This window comes from Aphidius gifuensis, linkage group LG4 (assembly GCF_014905175.1).
Source record: "Aphidius gifuensis isolate YNYX2018 linkage group LG4, ASM1490517v1, whole genome shotgun sequence".
Lineage (NCBI taxonomy): Eukaryota > Metazoa > Arthropoda > Insecta > Hymenoptera > Braconidae > Aphidius > Aphidius gifuensis.
In genome coordinates, this window is record NC_057791.1 from 7844763 (window position 1) to 7869752 (window position 24990).

Consider the following 24990-nt stretch of genomic DNA (forward strand, 5'->3'; position numbering starts at 1 on the left):
TGTGCTAGCTTAATATGTCAATTTTAAAAAAAAATATAAAAAATATTTTTAAAAATTTTCTTTCAAATTTATTTTTTCACACATAAAAAACACATAATTCGCACAAAATTTTAAGCCCAATTGCATCGAGATCCGATGATTATTAAAAAAGTTGTGCTAGCTTAATATGTCAATTCTAAAAAAAAATATAAAAAATATTTAAAAAAATTTTCTTTCAAATTTATTTCTTCACACATAAAAAACACATAATTCGCACGAAATTTCAAGCCCAATTGCATCAAGATCTAATAATTAATAAAAAAGTTGTGCTAGCTTAATATGTCAATTTAAAAAAAAAAAATATAAAAAATATCAAAAAAAATTTTGTTTACTCGCTTTTTTTTGTTGTTTTTTCGTTGCTAACGAAATAAATAAAAAAATAATAGAAAAAGGCAAACAGAAAGAATTTTGTATGAGAGTAAGTGAGAAAAAAACAATGACCAATCAAATGTCCGGAAGACCGATGATGTTTGTCCTTTTTATATTAGGATTATAATTTATTTCGTTCATCATTACTAGCGCCCTCGCCAGCCGCCTCAGTTGTTTCTATATGCTCTATGCCAATTCCAATGACATGTCATCATGTGGTGTTATTAACAAAAAAAAAAAAACAATGAAATTTTTAATTAGAGAAAAAATTAATTTACAAACAATATTTGACGATGCCTAATAGAATGCTTGAGCCCAAATTTATTTAAACCAATGAATGCAGGTTTCGTACTTCAACAATGATTAAATAATAAAATCTGTTTACTCCAAAATTTTAATTAACAATACTTTGTTATTATTAATTATGTACAAATCTTGATTTCATTCTTACAGGTTCGCGTGCCCTATTTATATTAAAAATAAATCTATCTATTTTTTTTTTGTGTTTGGATGTTGTTTTTCTTTCAATTTTTCGTTATTTTTTTATTTATAACACATTAATTACTCTTTTAATTATAACAATTCAATTAAATATTAGTAAATCATTTGAAGGTTATGGGCATTGATATTTTTTGACAGATATAAAATGTTGTTATAATCACATATGTTATTATGTCAACACACACATACATATGTATAGGCAATTAGCGCCTCCTATATCAATTTATACGACATGCACGTGATCAATCTGATACCCCAATCAGATTCCAGTAATTTCAAGAATGAGGCGCTAAGTTTAAAAAATAAAGCGCCAAGTTCAAAATTGAATGCGCACGCAAACAACGCCGCCATGACACCAATGCTTTTTTTATTATAGGATTTCCTAAAATTCCCGGAACTCAAGCTACGAAGCATAGGACAAAGCGGATACGGCGACCCTCATTCAAGATCTCCCATCGGTTTGATTTTTACGTTTTTTAAAATATTTCATCTGCGATTTCCCCTTTAATCCTTCAATCTACGCGAATAATTATGGATACTCAAAATTTAGATCATTTAATTCTCTAGATTTTTCACTTAAACTAAAAAACTAACCTTTTTTATTTTTTTCCCCCCCAAAAAATTTTCCGCGATTTTTCCCCACGACCAATCGATTTCCCACCCTCAAATACACCCCCATGAATTTTTTGAACACTTCGAACGAAAGTAGTAAAATTTGAGTTTAGGAGACTCGACTAGATAGATAAACAAAATTTACAAAAAATTGCTAGTCAATACAATACAGAAAAACGATTAGACAAAGATTTGATAACTGCTTTACATAAATTAAAAAAATTATATGTTCAATCTTGGCCTCAATAATGCACCTGGATTCATTCGAGACATTGGATATCATCCATTTTTTATTATTTTGTTTACCGAAGCACAATTAAAATTTTTTTAACATTGCCTTTGGTTGAACGACTGCTCAATTTAGACGCAACAGGTATAACTGAATGTTCTGAATGGATAAGCAAACACGTATACCATTATCGACTAGTTTTACCAGGCTCAAAAAATGTGAGTGCATTATCGATTTCAGAATTTATTTCATCAAGTCATACAACACCTGCACTTATTTTTTTCCTCAATCAGTTTATATATGTATTAAGAAAAAAAACGACAGATTAGTGCGTTGTAACTAAAGTTGAAACTGAGTTCAGTCCGCCACTTTTATATGCTACTAGTATTGTAATGAATAGAGTTACACTTTCAAAGTATTTACAAGACCCGTGGGAAGAACTGACTGGCCAGGTACGACAGCAAGAAATCACGATCCAGCATATATGTTTTTCGCATTTGGTGAAACTTTTGTAAAGTCATATTAATGATTTTTATCCAAGCAATAAAATTGAAGCAACTTTGAAAGATAAAAAAAAAGAAAAATTTTAAAGTCATTATAGGACGTACTGTCAATTCATTAATCTATTCTGAAAACTTGACTGAAGCATCAACAATTGCTGAGCATATAATAATTGTTTTTGGACTTTCGCATAAAACAAACGATTACTCAGAAAGTTTGAAATATTTAAACAAAACAGATCTACTTTGGTTGATTTAAATGATTTTGAAAGCTCTGACAACAGAGAACAAGGTTATGAATATTTTGCACATAGTAATTTTAATGATAATGACGATATCCGTGTGAGAAAAGAATCACCTTTTTTTTTTTAATTTAATAATATTTGTCAGAACTTTGTTAAAGATTTATTTGTTACAAATATCGTAAACGAATATTATTCGATGAATTTTATTTCTTATCTACTTGAGTTTATTTTACCATATTATTGTTTGTGGTCGTCTGTGGTTATCAAGCGCTCAAGAATAAGACGTGATTCAAATGCTTTAAATGAAAACAATTGAAACTTGTTGAAAAATAATATAATTGATTCTAAATATAAAAAATCTGTGCAAAGTTATATAATGGAGATTGAACCGTTTATTAAACCTGATATTGACCGTCGCAAGATGGAATTGAAACCCACAAGATTTAAACCATGAAAAGTCAAAGAAGACAACAAATCGGATTATTCCAAAGAAGAAGTATGGAAACCCAATAGATATGTTGAAGGGCCTAAAGCTGTTAAAATGTAGGTATCCAAACAGACCCAAGCGATGAAATTAATCTTGAGATAGATAATCAGGAAGTTAGTTATAAAATGTCTGAAAAAATAGAACAAGATTTAATAGTAAGTATGAATCAAGAAAAAATTGATGAAAATATAGAAATGGATTCAGAAAATTATGAATTATTGGATTTTATAAAAATATCAGAGAGAGATAATCTTGAATATCAATCATTAGTCCTATTTCAAATTTTACTGATTTAGGATTACCAGTACATTTATCAGATGTTTTTGATAATATTTCAGTGTCATTAATTGTCTCTTGAAATCCTATACAATCTAAATAACCATCTTTGCTATCTTTACCTTCACGTGGTACCACATTTTATCCACATATTATTAATTGTTGTTTGGTATTGTGATTATGATGTTGCTGTCGTATTATGTCAAGCACTTAAATAACCACTATCTTGTGTATTAATTGTTTATTTAACAGATTTATTTTAAATACTCATTATTTGATCAAAAATAACATAATAAATTATATATTGTATATAATAAAAGTTTTAACCTTAATATTCACCTTTGTCTCTTGAATCTTTCATGAAACTAAAATTTTGAAACAAATTTTAAACAAATTTTTTTGTATCGTTGTCAAGGGAATAAATAGATAAAACAAGATAAAAAATAATTTAAAATTACTTACCTTCATACCGTTACTTTCGTTGCATCCATCTTTTGTTTTTTTTTTTACTGCCCATTCTAAAGAAGTTTCACTTCAAAAAAAAATTAAACTTGAAATTTATCACTTTTTCAAAATAGATTTCCAGAACTTCATTTTTTATCTTTTGTCAATTTTTGTGTTGAAAAAAAAAGCTGAAATAAGTGTCAAATAAAATATTGAGAATCTTGGAATGAATGGATTTAATTAAAGAGAAAAAAATTACTTATATCCGATACGGTTTCTTCGTAGTAAAACTTATAATCGTTTATCTTTTTTTTGGTAATATTCAAAAAATAAACAAATGAAGTTACTAGTAACCATAGTAACCTCAGATAAACAATTTTACCGATAACGAACATCTTTCTTTTGTTTATAAGAAAAAAAAAAAAATATTCAAACAACATCATAAAATTGTTAACTAGATAAACCAATAGAATCTTTTATCTTACATTATAAAACTAATTAGGTGACTATGTCATAAGACAATAAAGAAATATATGCATAATTAGAATTCAAATCAAATAGATTTTCAGCACTTCATCAATCATTTTATTTGTTGATTTTAGTGTTGGAATAAAAGTCAAATAAAATGCTGAAAATTTTGGGATTAATAGAATTAATAAAAGAGAAAAAAATTATTCATTTCTATATGGATTAATTGCTTGCCTTTTTTTTTTGGTAATATTTAAACATAATGAACAAATAAAGTTGCTAATAACCATGGTACCCTCAGACAACCAGTTTCGCCAAAGAACATCCTGGCGTTGCTCATAAGCTATAAAGTCAGTGTATCGAAGCTAATTTATAAAGTATTAGACGATAGTAAATACTGTCAAATTATTTTGTTGAATAATAATGTTTTTATATTGTTCTAGAAGACTGAAACTAGTCAGTGATATAGATACTAACATTGTATTATAATAAAAAAATATATATATCAAACTTTGTTAAAGGAAACTTTTATAAAAATAAAAAACAGAGGAAAAAATGATAAAAAAAAACAAAAAAAAATTTTTTTGATGTGTTCTTTATTCAATAAAAAAGATTTAATATTCATCACCCTTCTCCATCCCGCCTATAATATACTCCGAAAAAATTAAAAATAACGTTTCAAACTCTTTTATTTAATTTAAGTTATCTAGTTCCAGCCACAAACAATAAACGGTCATCAATTTCGCGTAGCCTTCCGGATTTATAGAGAAAAAAAAAAAAAAACTTATAAAAAAAATTGAATTTTGCGGTTTTAACCCTTTTCCACCCCATCAGTCCGATTCGAAGTGTTTTAAATCTAAAAAAATAGTGATTTGTTATGTTCTAATCTTAATGAATTCTCTTAATTTTTTCCTACGGTTTTTTGTTCTCGTTGTTTTATAATATAATGGTCGGAAAACTCAGGGCCTCCGATACCGTCTATTCGCCCCTGCCCGTTGAGCATATTTCTGCTAAATTTTCTGTTAACTTCAGCTCCATATCATTTCATGGTGTTTTTCATAGATGAAGTTAACATTTTTGTCTCATTATAAATTACTTGTGTTGACCTAATTGTTCCATCATTAAATCATCTGTATTCGTATTTTATTATCCGCGTCCATTTCAGCTGTCATTTTACCTTTCCTAAACTTGAGTCTATATCCCAAACCTTCCTATAGTTTGTCCTAAGTGGGCTGCGTAAATTGGGTGAATTAAATTTATGTCTAGTAGGGATTATTTTGTAAGACAACATATTTCACAAGATTAGACCGTAGTTGATATATAAATTAAAAATTATAATGAGTAGTGTACGTTTGCTGATGTCCTTCGATTCCAATTAATTCAAACCAAAAAAAAAAATTTACAATTTTAATTTACTTTTCAAAATATCTGTACATCTGTATACTAGAAAATAATGACAAAAGTTCACATTTTTCAACGATTAAATGCGCTGTCCAGCAGTTATTTTTCCTTTCTTGCTAAGAGGCTCATAGTTTTCATCCTCTGTACTAATTTTTAGAAGTAAGGTCTTGGATTATAACCAAACAGGTCTTGGATTATAACGAAATGTTCTCGATTTTAGAAGTAAGGTTCTCGGTTTAAGTATTCGTTATAATCAAAGAAAAATATTGAACAAATCAAGGAAAAAAATTCTTTTATATAAATAAATATAAGAGAAAAATAATTATGTTAACAATCATTTGTTTAATAAGAATAGTCTTAGAGTTATAACAATTTATAAATTTCGATATATTAGATTTTTTTTTTTTCAAATTTCAATAACGGCAATCGATAAAACCGCTAGATTTTTTACTTAGCCACTAGATTTTTCACTTAGTCTCAATTATAGCCGAACATACTTTTCTGTTATCTGTACTTGAGAAAGACATTTTTGCGCACTAAATTTAATGCGCAATGGTATGTTTCCAACATTTTTAAAATAATGCGAAAAATGAAAAAATTCTCGCATTATTTCATTGCTATACATTTGGTATTGAAATATAAAAGTTGGTTTGCCCTGTGATCGACTGACACACCTAAGTAGAGTATAAGGAGAGATAGCGGGTGGCGTAAGGTTAAATGGTATACGATGCATGAGAAAACCGGTTTTGGGAGTCGTTTTTTTACCTGCCCCCTTTCCCTCTGTGCTGCTTGCTCGCGTTCCCCCCTCGAGCACCTACAAACTCCGCGGGGCCCATACGCGACTACCCTGATAAACTTCCCTCAAAATAACTACCCTTAAAAAACCACCCCATTATATTATTTATTATTATTATTATTTATTATTATTATTATTATTATTATTTATTATTATAATAATTTTTTTTTTATTATTTATTAATTGTTATTATTATTTATATATGTACGTATGTATATATATATAAATAATAATATTATTTTTTATTTTAAATATTTTTTTTTAAATATTATTTTGTGATGTGTGCGCGCGCATAGCTGCAAGCAAAAGTGCCAGCAGTGAATGAAGAATGTGTGTGAGTAATGTGTGTGAGTAAGTTAGTGTGTGTAAAATGTTTAGTCCCAGCAAAAGTTTGAATGAAGAATGTGTGTGAGCCAAATAAGTGTTAGTGTAAGGCGGCCATGTTTTGTAGTGCCTTAGCACTACACTTATGTCTATAGCGCTCAGTCTCTTGAATCTGAAATATGTACATGGTTATTTAACAATAACAATTGTTATAATTAAAAAAAAAATTATTTCGAGTGTTTTTATTATAAATAATAATATTCTCTAGCAGGTGCATTGGACGACTAGCACTTTTTTTCAAATAATTAAATAATTATAATGATATTTTTAACGTAGCGCTCTTGGATTTGAAATATGTACTCGGTTATTTAACAATAACAATTGTTACAATTAAAAAAAAAAATTATTTCGAGTGTTTTTATTATAAATAATAATATTCTCTAGCAGGTGGATTGGACGACTAGCACTTTTTCCAAATAAATAAAAAGTTATATTAATATTTCTAGCGTAGGGTCTAGCTTTCGAGTCAGCCCAGGTGTAATTTTTTTTTTCATTTTATTTTTAATTTTTTGACTCATTTGTATGCAGCTGGGAAATATAGGAAAATAATTAAGACATAGGTTATTGACATTTATTTTTATTTGAACATGTTTTCTTTTAATATTCATTTCCGTTTGACATACTTTTCTTACAATATTTAACCAGTTCCATCAACACTACAATTTTTATTTGAAGACATTTTATTTAAAAAATATTTTTTTATTCGTCTAGCATGTACAAGTGCACACTCATGATATGGTAAATTATTATGAATTATACATTTAGATTTAGATGCTACAAATATAGTCCACTCATTCATATTTTCTGCGTTTATAATATCTCGACCAAGAAGATTCTGTGAATACATTACAGACTCGTCTCCACATGTAATAATTAATTTACTTTGTTTTGCAATTGAACGTAAAATATCAAGTACTTTTCCTATGTCGCTCTCTCCATCAAACCAATGTAGTCCATGTATTTCTTTTAGTCGTCGTGGATTTTCAACTTTGACAGTCATAGGTTGTTCTGAATATTCACAGGGCGGAGTGAGAATCCAATGATTTACAACGTTGCCAATTACACTAGCAACAGCAATTTCTTTTGGTATATAAGTATAGTCCTTATTAATGTATTCATTCGTCGTAATAATCCAATCGTACATAATGTAGTATTACTAATTACCAACGGTTTGTAAAAGCTCTTTCGATGTCAATGTATAAACGATCAAAATTATATAATATTACTTCAAATAAAAATAATTTATATGACAAAAGTTTACTTGTTTTTAATGTACTTTCAATATCGTCAGAAATTTTGTAGAAATTTTTTAATAACATTTGTTTTAAAAAATCAGATGTTGGAAAATCAAGATTATCTTTTCCTATAGTCTTATGCATATACAATATTGTTGCATGATTGTAAATGTCGACAGGAATATTTTCCAGACTCTCTATGCAGCAATCAACCCACGGTAATTTATTCACAATTTCATTCATCGACACTTCATGTAGTGCTATTTTTCCAGAGCCCTGATCAAATACAACAGACCTCGTTTTGTATGAATAACTAAAAAATATTTTAATGTCTTCACACTCAATTGGAGAATATTTTTTTTTCAAGTTGTCTGTTTTTTCACTAGCTGAGTACCAAGATAATATAAATTCTAGTTTATCCAAAAAATTTTTCCACTTACTGCAAACGAAATTCCTTTTCTTGAAGTATTCTCACAGATTTGAATATTAATTCGATAATCTTCTCCAAATCCAACACCTAGGTTTTTCGTTTTAGACTTATTAAGTGCAACTGAATGTGACAGAAGAAGATTACTAGTTGACTCCATGGTTAACTTTTAATTTTAGCTATCATTACATCGTCTTTTATACAATTAGATATTGAATAGTGGGGAAATTAATAAGTAGAGGGATAAGATATTGAGGTGGGGACGGGCTTCACATCTATATGACACTTTTCTTTTTTGAAGAAAGATAAAATTTTTTTTATAATAATTACAATTGGTGGAAATGAAATTATGGAGGTTAATATTGTAGCCATAATAATTTCACCAAGAATAATTTTAAATATAATATTTTTTGTCTGATTTTTTTCATTTATTTTTTCTTTTTGATCTAATATCTCTTTTCTTATTTCTTTAAGAGATATATCATAAATCAATACCACTGGGTTTGCTGATGAATAGTTTGTTTCTCCTATAGTAAAATCAACAATTTCAGGCAATAGTTTCGTAACATTTAATGTTGCTGTAGTTTTAAATTCATATATGGTATCAATATTGACTACCTGTTGACCGAAAATTGTTCCGTAATTTATGCGTGCGTGGCAACCCGCTTGGATCCGTAGTATACCAACACCACGAATAACAATAGTTTTTTTTTTCTTGTCTCCACACAGTATATGTATTTCTTCTTCTCCTGGTAAACTATATAACCATCCTCTTTCATTACTTAATTTTTTCCAGTACGGCGTAAAATGACGAGAAATTTTAATGTCACAATTAAGTAAAGGTGATTCATTAATTTTTGTAATTAGAGAAATTTCACAATCAGCTTGATGTGAGCTCTCATACATCGGATATGATAATGATTCACATATATGTATATTTACACTTGCTTGACAAAAAGGTAAATCAATTTTATTTTTCACAAGTGTATATTGTGATTGATCTGATGACAAAATCAAATAATTAGCTCTTGGTTTTATCCACGCTGATCCTATCGTATTATTACCTAATTGTTGAGCAATAGGATGCGATCTTAATTTATGTATATGATAAATTTTATCTTCAGTCAATGGAATTCTCATTGAAACAAATAATCTACCATTGTCATAACCTATATCAATTTGTGATATTTTACAATCATAATCAACCAGGATCTCATTGGGTGTGTTTTTACGTCAATAATTTGGGACATCGACTCTTCTTCGACAGCTTCGGACGACCTCCAAGAGATCCTCGTTTCCTTTACGCTCTCAAAAGAAATTGTGTCATCCACGAGTACAACAATATACAGCTGCAAAGTGTTACGAGTTGTTGCGGTCATTGGTGCATTGTTGCTCTTCGTTATTTCGTGAATGGTGGGAGGCTCGACGGATTTCTCCGATTATTTACGAATAATGTTGAACGGAACGACCGATATATTTTAAGAATGTTTAAAAAAATTGTTAGTAGACGTAAAAATTATAACCATAAGAAAAATTTTCATTTCCTTACCGGTAGTGGATCTAAAATACAATCATCTATTTGTAATCGAAATTAAATAAATTAATTAATAAAAAAACATGTGTGGAATTTTTATTGGAAAATAAGTAGTTTATAAATTGGGGAACTGCATCCATTGGTTCAGGTGAAAACTCCCCTCCTATATTATCAAAAAATGTACCCACGTCGTCTTTTACGATAACTAGTTTAAAAAATGACGTCTTTAGTAGAGGATAGAAAACGTAGATATAATAATTATATTTATCGTGTAGAAGAAACTAGACAAAAAAGTATAGAGCTATCACCGATAGCAGATATTTGTGATCCTGTAAGATTTTCTGCTGCTGGATTTTATTATACTGGTTATGGATCTAAGTTGAAATGTTTTGAGTGTTGTGTTGAAATTGAAGAATGGAGTCGAGGTGACAATCCATGGCTAGATAATCAACGTGCTAAAGCAAGCTGTCGTTTTATCAGAAATATAGCTTGTGGTAATGTTCCTAGAGGAGGAAGTCCACAACTTATACCTATGGAAGGTGATCCACATTGTATACCTACAGATTTTCGTGCTTCGTATCGTGTCCCATCTACTTCAAGAGAAGAAGACCGTACATTTTATGCTGAATTTTATATTGATCTTGAAATGGAAGAATATTCTAATCCTCCAATTGGAGAACATTGTGTTGGAATATCTACTACATCTCCAGCGGAAAAAGATCTGGTCTCATATGAATCACGATTAAATACATTTTATTATTAGTCGAAATATATTTCTCAGACAAAAGAATCCATGGCTGAGGCTGGATTTTTTTTTTATTCGTCTATAAGAGATTATGTAATTTGTCATCATTGTGGAAATGGAATTAAAGATTGGAAAAATAATGAAGATCCATGGGAAGAACATGCTAGATATTTTCCGGAATGTTATTTTCTCCGACTAATATAAGGAATCGATTTTGTCGAACGATATTCATTGCAATACAATTTTGAAAAAAGTGAAGAAAGTACGGAAGAAAAAAAAAATAAGAAAAAGAAAGACAAAATAAAAAAAAAAAAAAAAAGTAAAAAAGAAGATGATACATTTGTTTGTAAAATTTGTTATAATGAACCATTGTCTGTTATTTTTCTTCTTTGTTTACATATGGTTACATGTGTCCAATGTGCTCCAGCAATTGATAAATGTATTATATGTCGAGTTCATATACCTGGTGTCATTCAACCAATAATATCATAATTTAACATGTGTCAAAAGTAGATCAGATAAATTTTTAAAATAAATAAAATGTCTTAATTATTTAACCTATATTTCCCAGCTGCATACAAATGAGTCATACTTGAAATTTTATTCAAAAATTGAATAATAAAATGATAAATTTAATAATATAAAAAAAAAAATTAAAAATAAAATGAAAAAAAAAATTATACCTGGGCTGACTCGAAGGCTAGACCCTACGCTAGAAATATTAATATAACTTTTTATTTATTTGGAAAAAGTGCTAGTCGTCCAATCCACCTGCTAGAGAATATTATTATTTATAATAAAAACACTTGAAATAATTTTTTTTTTTAATTATAACAATTGTTATTGTTAAATAACCATGTACATATTTCAGATTCAAGAGACTGAGCGCTATAGACATAAGTGTAGTGCTAAAGCACTACAAAACATGGCCGCCTTACACTAACACTTATTTGGCTCACACACATTCTTCATTCAAACTTTTGCTGGGACTTTTGCTGCCGCTGCAGCGCTATAAACATTTTACACACACTAACTTACTCACACACATTACTCACACACATTCTTCATTCACTGCTGGCACTTTTGCTTGCAGCTATGCGCGCGCACACATCACAAAATAATATTTAAAAAAAAATATTTAAAATAAAAAATAATATTATTATTTATATATATATACATACGTACATATATAAATAATAAAAAAAAATTATTATAATAATAAATAAAATAATGGGGTGGTTTTTTAAGGGTAGTTATTTTGAGGGAAGTTTATCAGGGTAGTCGCGTATGGGCCCCGCGGAGTTTGTAGGTGCTCGAGGGGGGAACGCGAGCAAGCGGCACAGAGTGGAAGGGGACAGGTAAAAAAACGACTCCCAAAACCGGTTTTCTCATGCATCGTATACCATTTAACTTTACGCCACCCCGCTATCTCTCCTTATACTCTACTCACCTCCTATCGTAAAATCAGGTAAGTTCGTCTTCTTACTTGTATGTGTACGTGTCTACACCAAGTATCTCAAACAACGCGTTTTAACTTGATCAAACAGCTGTCAAACAACTTATTCTGTTATATTATGATTATTCATGTTTATTATATTATTTTTCAAAATTATATTATCATTGAAGTGAAACTTCTTTACGGAAGGTAGCGACAAAATTCGAGGCCCCGCTAGCGTTACGCGCTCTCGCATACTCTCTGTCACACGCTCTCCTATACTCTCTGTCACACGCTCTTCTATACTATCTGTCACACGCTTTCGTATACTCTCTGGTATACGCTCGGCTACAAGCGGAAAAACTCGAAACGTCAGCTGCTATGTGTGTATGCGTGAGCGACTTTATTTTTTTATTTAAATATTATTAAACAGTTTAACTGAGTTTAATACTTGAATAATTGATTGTTTAAAAAAAATTAATTTAAACGTATTAAGCAATAGTTATCTCGCGGGTTTAAAGAATCATTATTATAATAACAATAAAATTATTGTCTTTATTATTATTCATATTATAAATATATAAAAATTATGATAATTATAACAACAATAATTTTGATAATATTATCAATTATTCACAATAGTATTGATATTAATAATAATATCTATAATAATAATATTTTGAATATAAATACTAATAATTATCAATATTTATATATGAATGTTATTGTCAATATTATTATTCATATTATTAATATCACTGATATTATTATAAATCGATAATATTATTGTTATTATTACTAATATTATATTGATATTATTATTATCGATAATATTTTTTAAATTATTTTTCTTATTTATACTATGGTTATATATGAATAATATTATTATAAATAATAATAACTCCAATAATATTATGATTAACAATAATATCAATATAATATTAGTAATAATACCGATGGTATCAATTATATCGTCGCATTAAAGGATGAATGGCGTAAGTGCCAAAAACGTCAATTTTAAAGGAAAAAGGGCGTAAGTGCAAACTTCGTTCAGTTACGTATTGCTATCTAATTTTAATACTCAAAAAAAAGAGAAATGGGCGTAACAAACTTTGATAAAGGATAAAGGGCGTATGTCCAAGGATTTACGCCTTTTTTCCGTTATCAAAATAATTTTTGATAAAAAATGAAGGGCGTATTCACAATTTTATTCGAAATTTATTTAATGGCAGGATTTTTTAAATTATTGATTGTCTACTGATACACTGTAAAAAAAAATTTCTGCAAAATAGAAATTTTTGTCTAGGAAAAAAAAACGTTTGAAAGAAACAAAAAACGGTTTGATTGAAGAAAAAAATATGTCTTCGTGAAAACAAAAAAAATTCTCGACTATATATTTTTTAGGTTCAATTCGAGTATTAGAAACTTTAAATACAGTAAAAATAAATTTATTTCAAACGACTAATATCCTTCATTTGAAACAATTGCAGGAATTGAATTAATTTTTTTTTTTCTTATTTAATAAATATATTTGTCTTGAAACGAAACAAAAGTGTCTAAATTTTAGGCAATGTTGTCTTGCTTTATAACATACTTGGTTTTATTCATAACAATATTGTCTAAATTTTAGACAATGTCGTCTTGCCTTATAACAGGCATTTAGACAATATTGCGCCTTGATTTATACTATAATAGACTTCGTTTTTAACAAAAGTGTCTAATTTTTAGACACTGTTTCGTCTTGATTTATAATAGACTTGGTTTGCTTCAAAACAAAAGTGTCTAACTTTTAGACAATATTACGTCTTGTTTCATAACATATTTGACTTTCTTAAAAACTAAATTGTCTAAATTTTAGACACTATTATGTCTTCTTTTATAACATACTTGACTTTCTTAAAAACTAAATTGTCTAAATTTTAGACGATATTACGTCTTGTTTTGTACCGTATTTAGTTCTATTAAAAACGAAATTGTCTAAATTTTAGACAATATAACGGCTTGCTTTATAACATATTTAGTTTTCTTGACAACTAAAGTGTCTACATTTTAGACAATATTATATCTTGTTTTGTAACATATTTGGTTCAGTTAAAAACTAAATTGTCTAACTTTTAGACACTGTTATGTCTTGTTTCATGGCATGTTTGGCTTTTTCAAAAACCAACCTGCCTAAATTTAAAAATATATTTTTTTAAATATATATAATTTTAGTATGACTCAAGACGTGTAAAAAAAATTTTTTTGATAAAAAAAAATTAAATTCAATTGTTCGAACATGATTATAATATTTTTTTTGACTTATTATTATTATTATTTATTTTGAGTTTTGACGTAAACGGAAGATTATTTTTTTTTTTTTTTTTTGCGCAAACTATATGGTCCCGAGGGGGACTTGAACCTATGACTACCTAACTACTAAACTCATATCTCTACCCGCGCGGCTATCGGAACGTTATGGTTAATAAAAAAATTTCTTATACTTATAGTTTGAGTCAGCCAATACAAATTAAATTATCAATAGTTCCTTTTACAAAAAAAAAAGTAGTAATTTATATTTTGTTACAAGAATTAAATAATAACTTAAATATAAAGAAGAAAGAAGAAAATTTATTAAATACAAAATAAACTTATTGGTAAGTATTTTTTTATCTGCTATACTTTATTAATTCATTTTTTTAAATTTATTGTTGATTAATATTTATTTATTTGTTAATATAATATTTTTAAAGTATCCGATTTTTTTTTTTTGATAAAAATTCAAAAAAAAAATGATTTTAAAATATAAATAAAAAATTATAAATGAATATAAAACATTTAGTGTTGACATATTATTGCTTAATAAAAAAATTTATCAAAAATATATAAAAAAAAACAACAATACTATTACTTGTATTCAGTGTATCAAGATATTTATTTATTGAAATTTATAGTATTATAATTATTTATTAAATTTAAAACAAAGTGACGAATTAATCCATTACATAACTCAATTTGTCTTGAACAAAAAAATGCATTTTAATATTAATTGATCAAATATTAATCATAGAGTATATTTTTTTCAAATAAAAAATATAACTGTTTAACAGAATTTTTTATCAATCATACATTAAAGTTTTTTTTTATAAATATTTTATATTCTAGCAATTTTTTTTAATATTTAATCCATATAATTTAAATCATTTATTAATATTTTATATTCTCGCAATAATTATTCATTTAAATAAATAGTATTTTAAATTTAAAATTAAGACTTGATAATATATTGATCTCAACATTTAAATAACATAAATTGATTTCAACAAAATAATATTAATTCTTTTCGAAGAATTACAACTTGATGTAATTTATCAAATATCAATAATTAAAAAAATTTTTAATGTTTAACAATATTTTTTTATCAGTCATACATTATAGTTTGTTTTTTTTTTTTTTTTTTTTTTTAATAATGTATATCGTCGCAATTATTTATTTAAATAAATAGTATTTTTAATGTAATATTAAACTTAAATTTAAAACTGGATAATATATTAATTCAAACATTTGCATAACATAAATTGATTTCAACAAAATATTGTTAATTCTTTTAATAGAATTACAACTTTATGGAATTTATCAAATATCAATAATCAAAAAATAATTTAATTGTTTAACAATATCTTTTCATGAATCATGCATTATAGTTTTTTTTTTTTTTTTTTTTTTTTTTTTTATCAATAATGTATATCGTTGCAATTATTTATTTAAATAAATAGTATTTTTAATGTAATATTAAATTTAAATTTAAAACTGGATAATCTATTAATTTAAAACATTTGCATAACATAAATTGATTTCAACAAAATAATATTAATTTTTTTTTAAAGAATTACAATTTATGTAATTTATCAATATCAATAGATAAAAAAAAATTTAATTGTTCAACAATTTTTCTTTTATCAATCATACCTTAAAGTTCTTTCTGTTCATGAATATTTTATCTTTACGAATTTATTTATTTAAATAAATAGTATTTTGCTATAATTATATAATTATCTTTTGTATTCAAAAGTTAATTATAAATTATTTGAACATTATAACCTTATTCATCTTAAAATTGAAAATAAAAAAATTATGAGATTTTTTTATTTTTATCTCCATCATCAAACTTATCATCATTATCATTATTTTAATATTTGACTTGATTCTTTTATATTTTCATTCGGATGAATTGAATTTTCTTTATTGTTGTTTGTCATTTGTTCAATAACATCATCATTTTCATTATTTTTAGTAGGCTTTAATTGTAGATGTTTTAATTTTTTTTATCATTAGATTAAAATTATTTTTTTTATTGTTATTTGTTATTTGTTTAATATTATCATCATCAACATCATCATTTTTATTATTTTTAATAGGTTTTGATATTTGAGTTGTTACTTTTATTTTTTTATTCGGATGAGTGTAATTTTCTATATTATTTTCTGTTAGTCGATTATAATCATCATCAGCATCATCATAATTATTATTTTCATTATTTTTTGTTCTTTTTTTAGCTGTTAGTTTTAATATTTTATTTTGATGAATAAAATTTTTCTTATTTATTCCTGTTATTTGTTCATTATTATTATCATCATCCATTAATTCTTCATCTAATTCATCTTCATCGTCATTTTGTATGGTATCAATCATATCAATATTTTCTATTATATTGTCATCAGCTTCTTCAACTTTATCAGCTATTACTGATAAATTTATCATTACATCAACAGCTTCTGGGTGTACCTTAGATTCAATATTATAAATAAATTTTTGTATAATGCCCCAATGGACCTCACTTTCGTATGGATATGCCAAATCAAGAACCCAAAAAGACTTAAATATAATATCAATTGCTGAAATCATATTATCTGCTTTCCATTTTACTTTCTCAGTAATAAAGCAGAGAATATCATTAATTTCTTCCCAATCTTTACCAATAATAACTATTACTGGCTGAAATGGCTTTCCTAATTTTTTTAATTTTTGTGATCTTCTTTGTATTATAACTTTCATTTCATCGTTATTCTGGAATAAATTAAATTGTTTTAAAATCATAATAAAAGTGATATATAATATAAATTCAAATGACTTACCCTAGCAAAAAGAATAATGCTCTCTTCTACATCAACCACAGTTGTTTTGTTTTTTATATTTGCTCTACCATGTGGTGGAAGTAGAAATGGTAAAATTCTTATGTAAGCAGAAATTTTTGTATCAACATTAGTATTATTAAACAATTGTTTTAATACATTTATTTCTGTCTCCCATTTTTTTTCATATTTGCTTTTTTTTTTTGAATTTAATACATCCAATTTGTAAATCAACTCATTTTATTTTTCTTCCGTTATTATATTTGCTTCAGGAAAAAATAATTTGAAGTCTATATAAATTAATTTGTGCCCATTTGCACAACTTAAGATTGGCCAATTTTTAAAGAATTCTTCAGTTGGTACGAGTTGTTCCTTAATTTTTTTGCACGTTCAACAATTTTTTTTAAATCAATTTTTCTTAATTGACTTGTTTTTTTCCATGCGCGCTTTATTTTTTTCCATTGAAGATCATCACAAGGACTGCTATCTAAAAAATCTTTTGCACGACTTATACTTAAATCGACTGTGAATAGAAAAAACAAAAAAATATAATAATCATTCGATAAAAAGAAAAATTAATAATAAATAATAATTACCATCATTTTCAGTAGCCAGAGGTTTATCAGCAGCTATTGCTTTTTTTGTATTTGATATTAATTTTTTTTCATTTTTACAAATGTGGAATAACATACCTCGGTAATTATTTTTGTTTTTTTGAAAATAACAATCTACCTTTTCTAAATGGAAATATTTACAAATTCGTAATGCCATAGTGTTGATATCAGTTACTCCTAGACTATAATATAAAAAAATAGTTAGTTTAAATTTTTTAAAAATTATATATATATATTTTTGTTGATTAAAGAAAAATTAATTCGATATTAAAATGAAAATTTTATTGAATTTTTTCTAAATTATACTTTTGTTTCTATTTCAATTATAATAGTATTTGTTTAGATACAAATAAAAAAAAATAAATAAATCTAAAAAATATATGTAAAAAAAAAATTATTTTACAAATAAAATTGAAAAACAAAAAATTTTGTAAATAAATTAATTTGAAAAAAAAAAAAAAAAAAATTATCAAATTTTTATAAACTATATTACTTTTTTTTTTTACATTAAATATAAATGTTTATTTATTTTTTTTTTTTTTATATAAAAATATTTAATACCTACTTTTCATCAACACCTAATGCTGCTTGTGCTACAAGTTTTGAAATAAATCTTCTATCTTTATCTCCATTTAGAAAATGTTTTAATTCTTTATATCCATCAATAATTACTCTGCCTCTAGCAGATTGACTAATTAGTTTGCCAATATCCAGGGTTTCAATGTAACTAACTGATTCAATACGTGAAGATGTTTCATGTATAATATTTATTTCATCTTCGTTCTGATCTTCAGTCTCATTATTTAGTTCATCAATATTATTGTCTTCCTGTTAAAATTTAAAAATCAACAATCAAAATAAATATATTTAATAAATAACAATGACATATAAAAATGTTATTTACCATGGTAAAAAATTGTCTGTCTACTTGACCACCTACTTATGTTTTTTTCTATAAACAAAAAAAATATGGTTTATCACATAAAATTTAATTCATTTATATATCAATATTTAAAACAAAATCACTGTTAATTAATATTAATCAAAAATAAATTTACAAAAATAATAATAAAACACGCTGATTTCGTGTAGTTGCCAGTCTATTCAACCATATACTAATCTTTTGTTTTTGTAAAAACAAACAAAATGGCGTCTTCGGTGTTTATCACATGGCATGAACCGTTAGAAAAAAAAATAAAAAAAAAAAACTTTCATATACTACAAAAAATTTAATTTATCTAACACAGAGAAGGATATGTTAACAGTTAACATATCCTGTTTATTAACATATGCCATGTTAAAATGGGTGGTGGCTGATGTTTACATCAAAGATATATATATTAACATTAAACATACGTATCTTAATAGTTAATATGCGTATGTTAACTATCAAGATATCTGTAATTGACACAATTTGAAGGTTAGGCTGATAGTTGAAGACATTTACGTATGTAAATATAAAAATTGAATGTAAAATTAAGAATGAATTTACAAAAAAACTAAATTTAAATAAATTTATGACAACACGAGTACATATTATATTATATTACAATTAGAATAGTATCACAATATAATGTCAAAAAAAAAGATGACAAGAAGTAGACTGGCGCATCAAAATATTTGGTCAAGGTAAAAGATACGTATGTTAATTATAAACATACGTATAATAACAGTTAAGATATCTATGTTTATTGTTAATATATATATCTTAACATTAAACTTTTGTATGTTTAATGTAAACATATTGGAATGTTAACTGTTAACTTATCATTCTCTGAGTGTAACAAATGTTAAAAAAAAACACACACACACATTTAATATTGACAGTTTGCTTATTGATTATTCAGCATATATTTAAAAAAAAATCACTGTTAATTAATATTATTAATTGAAAATAAATTCACAAAATAATAAAAATCACGTCTTCTTTGCGTAGTTGCTACTCTACACAACCACTTACACAATTTATTTTAAACACTATAGTTTTAGAATAAAATTTAATACTAATATTGAAACATACTTTTGATTAATAAAAAAATTAATTTTCATAATATCAACTAATGAAAATTTAAGCTTAAAATATATTTAAAAAATAAAAGGTTTGACGTAATCAATGAATATTTTCAAAAATATCATTCCTACAATAATTTTTTGAATTTTATTTTATTTTTTTTATCGACTAGTATATCAACTCTTGAATTAAATCACGATCTTCTCGCACATGCGCAGATTATCTTAACATGGAAGCCAAATAATCGACTACCATCACTGTTTGTGTTACAATTTTGACAGTTATATAAGCTATTGAAAATATTATTTGTCGGTTCCGTTTTCTTTGACAACTCTTTAACACACTAGTTAATTAGAGGTAAGATATAGCTCTATCTCAATTGTAAATAATTTATATTCCGCATATTATAATATGCATTCACATCATTTTTTTTTGTCAATTTTTCTAGGTTAAGTTTGAAAAAAAAACCAAGTCAAATCAATCATGAGATATCAGTGTCCGATTTGCATAAAGTCCAAATGGTTTTGTGACAATAGAAGCAGTATGAACGAGCATATGAAATTGCGTCACAAAAAAGCACCAAAAACCAGCAAATGTCTATATTCAAATTGTTTTAAAAGTTACGGCGATATTTATAAATACATGAACCATGTTGAAGCAGAACATCAAATAGTAGAATCAACACTTGCACCGAATATTCAAGATGAAGCTTTAAAAATCGACGTTCCACCTGTAAAAAAAATCCGAATAGATAGCTCTTGTATTGAAACTCGATTATCAAAAAACTCATCCGCATCTGATGATATTAATTCACTTGTCTTTGAAAAAGAATCAGCATTCGATATTGATTTACTTGAATATAATAAACAACAATTAGCAAGAGCACTTGACCTCGTGAAAGATTTATACGCTGATGTGTCATTATCAAGGTCAGCTGTGGATAAAATTATAACTAATATTATCGAATATGAAAAAAAATCTATTGAAGAGATAAAGAAACTTGGTCTTAAAGTGTTCTCAAATAATAAAAAAATTGATACAGCATTCAATTTTTTTCAAAATTCATTATATAACGTAAATACGGATTCAAAACTCTTCAAACAACTCAGCTTAAATGAAGCATTAATTATGCCGATAGCAAAAACAATAGATGTTCAACTCAAACTTTGTTTTGATAAAAAAAAACGTAAAACGGTTTGGACTAAAGTGAAAACACAAATTCAGATTGTGCCAATGAAGCAAGTACTTAAAAAGTATTTACAGCTGCCAAACGCATTCAAGATAATTTTAGAATCTTTAAATGAGTCTAACACCAGCCATTTAGTCTCTCCGTTTGTTCAAGGAGAGTATTGGCAACATATAAAATCACAAACTTCGAATATCCTGATACCTTTGAGTTTCAGTTTTGATGATTTGGAACTATAAGATCCGTTAGGATCACATACAAAAAAAACTGGCGCTATTTATTACACCATTACATCTTTACCCGCATATTTATCAGCCAAATTAGAAAACTGGTTTTTGGCTCAGTTATATAATCAAAGTGATTATAAACGATTGGGAAACAAAAGAACACTCGGTATATTCAAAGAACAATTAGTTGATCTTCAAGAAAATGGAATAGAAATTGAAGTAGATGGTGTCAAACATCAAGTTTACTTTCGTATTGGCAAAATTATAGGTGATAATTGGGGCCTGAATCAAATGCTTGGTTTTGTCACCAGTTATACAGCAACTCATTACTGTAGGGTTTGTATGATAAATTCGAAACAAGCTCGAATATCTCTTGAAGAAGATGAAAAACTTTTACGTAATCGATCAAACTGTAATGAAGATATAGAAAATTCAATTATTTTAAATGATCACTCTCGAGGTGTAACAGAACGTTCAGTCTTTGAATCTTTGGTGCATGTGACTGATTTAATAAGCGTTGACGTTCTCCACGATTGGCTTGAGGAAATTGATCGTGTCGAAATTTCAAATATTCTCTATCATTTCATATTTGAAGATAAATATATTCATCTTGATATCGACGACTTAAATAGAAATATCAAATTATTGAATATCGACTCATGCAATGGAATAAATATACCTTCGACAATAACAGAAAAAAGAATCATCGATAAAAATCTAAAATTGACGGCATCAGAAATGTTTTTTATAATTGCGTATTTAGGAATTTTGATAGGCAAATATATTCCTCAAGATAACGAAGTGTGGCAGCTTTATATTTTGCTTAGAAAAATACATTTTATAATCATGGCACCAAGTTTTCATAAAGACACTCCTGATTTGTTAAAAAGCCTTATAAAAAAACATCATGAAAAATTTGACCAACTAAACTTTGGCTCAAGAATACCAAAACATCATTTTGCTTTACATTATCCAAGCGCCATATAACAGGGTGGTCCGTTACGTTATGGATCATCGTTCCGTAGTGAGGCAGTTCATCGTGGAAGGAAAATAACCGCTAATCTTTCAATTTCTCGAAAAAAAATATGTTATACCCTTGCGAAAAGATATCAAATAACTTTAGCAAAAAAATTTGTTGATAATCAACCTGTTGCGAGAACAAGAAATTTTAAATTGAAAAAACAAATAAAAATAGAAGATTTAAATAATTATGAAGAATTCAAAGATATCAGTCCTGTACCAGCATGTGAAGAAGTTAAACTCTTATCAGAAGCAAACTATGATGGAACTCGATACAAAAAAAATGTAAGTGTCATAATCGACAATGCGGATAATCTACCTATCTTTGCTGAAATACGAGATATAATTGAAGTAAATAAAAAAGTTTATATAGTCGTGAAAAAGCTGCAGACAAACTACTTGGATGAACATATCCAAGCATATATTGTAGAAGACACCAATATTTGGCTGTTTGTCGAGTATAAAAATCTACGAAGTCATGAAGCATTTTATAGTCAACTTGTTGACATACCAAAAAATGCGAAGTCTAATCTATGTTTTTATGGAAATGAAGAAGTCCAAGTAGAAACGAAAAAAGTTATAATTTGCACGTACACATAAATAATAAATTAAAATAATTAAAACGCTTTTATTTGCTTTATTGTAGGAATGATATTTTTGAAAATATTCATTGATTACGGCAAACCTTTTATTTTTGAAATATATTTTAAGCTTAAATTTTCATTAGTTGATATTATAAAAATTAATTTTTTTATTAATCAAAAGTATGTTTCAATATTAGTATTAAATTTTATTCTAAAACTATAGTCCCAGATAACCAAGCGTACGAGCACGTTTTTCGTATCCCGTACGGGCACGGAATACTGTCAGGGTACTGTTACTGTGCTAACTTCATGAAATGAGAACGCTGCGATCGCACGATAGTAGTGTACATGTGACAGTTCTGGCTCACCCCCCGCTGTGCCACCCCCCCCCCCTCCCCCCGCGAAACCCGTGACCCCCTGTTGTGATCCGCGGTTGATTTCGCGGAATCCGCGGATATCGCCCCAGGGGGTCCGCGAATTAATTTAATTGGGTCAATCTCCCTGAATTATCAAATCACCGCAGGGGGTCCTTAAATTAATTAATTAGGTCAATTAATTAATTAATTAGGTCAGATCGCCACAGGGGGTCCTCTAATTGATTAATTAGGTCAAATCGCCATGGGGGGTTCGATTTTTTGTAAGACGCCATATTGGTTGTTCTATAAGACGCCATATTGGATTTTTCTAAAAGACGCCATTTTAAATTTTGAAATTTTGAAATTCCCGGGTCCCATTTTTCATACGATGCCATATTGTTTTTTTCCGTCTGTCGCCATATTGGATTTTTTTTTTCAACGCCATATTGGTTTTTTCGCAAGACGCCATATTGAATTTTTTTAAATGTCATCTTTGGTTTTTAAAAGACGTCATCTTGTGTTATTATTATTATTATTAATGGAAAAAAAAATATTTTCCCTAACCGGGATTTGAACTCAGACCTTTGGCATGAGAGTTTGGCACGCTATCCTCTGAAACAAACAAGAGATTATGCTATTCCCTGTCGGTAAAAGAATATTCCTTCAAATATTATTCAATGAAAAACTAAATCGCCTTCGATAGCTCAGTTGGTAGAAGCGATGGACTGTAATTGGTTTAATTAAAATATGAGAGATATCCAGAGGTCGCTGGTTCAAATCCGGCTCGAAGGAATATTTTTTTTTTCCATTTTATAATAAAATAATGTTGATGGAAATTAAAAAAAAAAAAATTTGTCTTGATGATGGTTCGAACTGAGGACCAATCATTTTATAGGTTGGAACCTTAGCTCTTGCATCATCAAGACAAATTACAGAAAGTATTGTAAGTAATTTCAATATTTCATCATCTATTCGATGTTTGTAAAATAAGTCGTAGAGGGGGTAAAAATGGTAGGAGTAAATAAGAAGTGGAAGGGATAGAAAAAAGAGGGGAGTGGTTACTCAGGGGTATAAAAAGAATATCATCAGTTTAGAACTGGTCACTATACAGTTGAGTTGAGCTGAGTTGATATATATTAAAACGAAATGTCAGCATTTATTGATTTTCAAGGATTTCAAGAACCTCAAGGTTTATTTGTTGTAAAAGAGTTGGTTATCCAACCTATAAATTCAAGATCTTCACCAACTATAAAAATATTCAAACCACCTTGTGAAAAATCACGTCTAACTGAAGAATATAAAAAAATTGTGGATAATTGTGAAAAAAATTATCATGGGATATCTTGGGAAGCTGGTTGTGATCAATATAATAACGTATCAACAATAATCATTGAAGAATTAGTTGGAAAGTTTAATTATTTATTTGTCAAAGGTGAAGATAGAAAAAAATGGTTAACATTTATTTTACGTTTTAATCCAATGACAATTTTCAATTTGGAAGACCTAGGATGTCCAGATATAAAAATATTAGAGATGGAACATCCAGCAATACGACATGTGAATTCACATCCTTTATGCAGTTCTTACAAATGTGCATATGAAAATGCACAGAGATACAAATACTGGTATATTAAAAAATTTTCAACAAGAGCCAACATGAAAAAATCCATTTTACATTTTTGTGCAGTTGAAAATATAACTGACTTGACACAAAAAGATATTGCTGCACTTCCAGTGATGGCTATTATAAAATT

The 24990-nt window shown here is 27.2% G+C and overlaps 2 protein-coding genes and 1 non-coding gene across 3 annotated transcripts; 2 read left to right on the forward strand and 1 right to left on the reverse strand.

Annotated features, from left to right (window-relative positions):
- The first annotated feature begins 10164 nt into the window (after nucleotides 1–10164).
- LOC122853814 (baculoviral IAP repeat-containing protein 1f-like) lies at nucleotides 10165–10710 on the forward strand. Its single transcript, XM_044154233.1, has one exon. The coding sequence runs from the start codon at nucleotides 10165–10167 to the stop codon at nucleotides 10708–10710; it is 546 nt and encodes a 181-aa protein (XP_044010168.1).
- Nucleotides 10711–17474: 6764 nt separating this feature from the next.
- Nucleotides 17475–20418, reverse strand: LOC122853815. Its single transcript, XM_044154235.1, has 4 exons — nucleotides 20371–20418; nucleotides 18418–18680; nucleotides 17835–18034; nucleotides 17475–17761 (listed from the first exon to the last, which is right to left on the reverse strand). Exons 1-4 carry the CDS (start codon nucleotides 20416–20418, stop codon nucleotides 17562–17564), a joined length of 711 nt encoding a protein of 236 aa, XP_044010170.1. The 3' UTR covers nucleotides 17475–17561.
- Nucleotides 20419–23929: 3511 nt separating this feature from the next.
- On the forward strand, nucleotides 23930–24028 carry Trnay-gua. The gene is made up of 2 exons: nucleotides 23930–23967; nucleotides 23993–24028. It is a non-coding gene; the product is annotated as a tRNA-Tyr (tRNA).
- The last annotated feature ends 962 nt before the right edge of the window (nucleotides 24029–24990 follow it).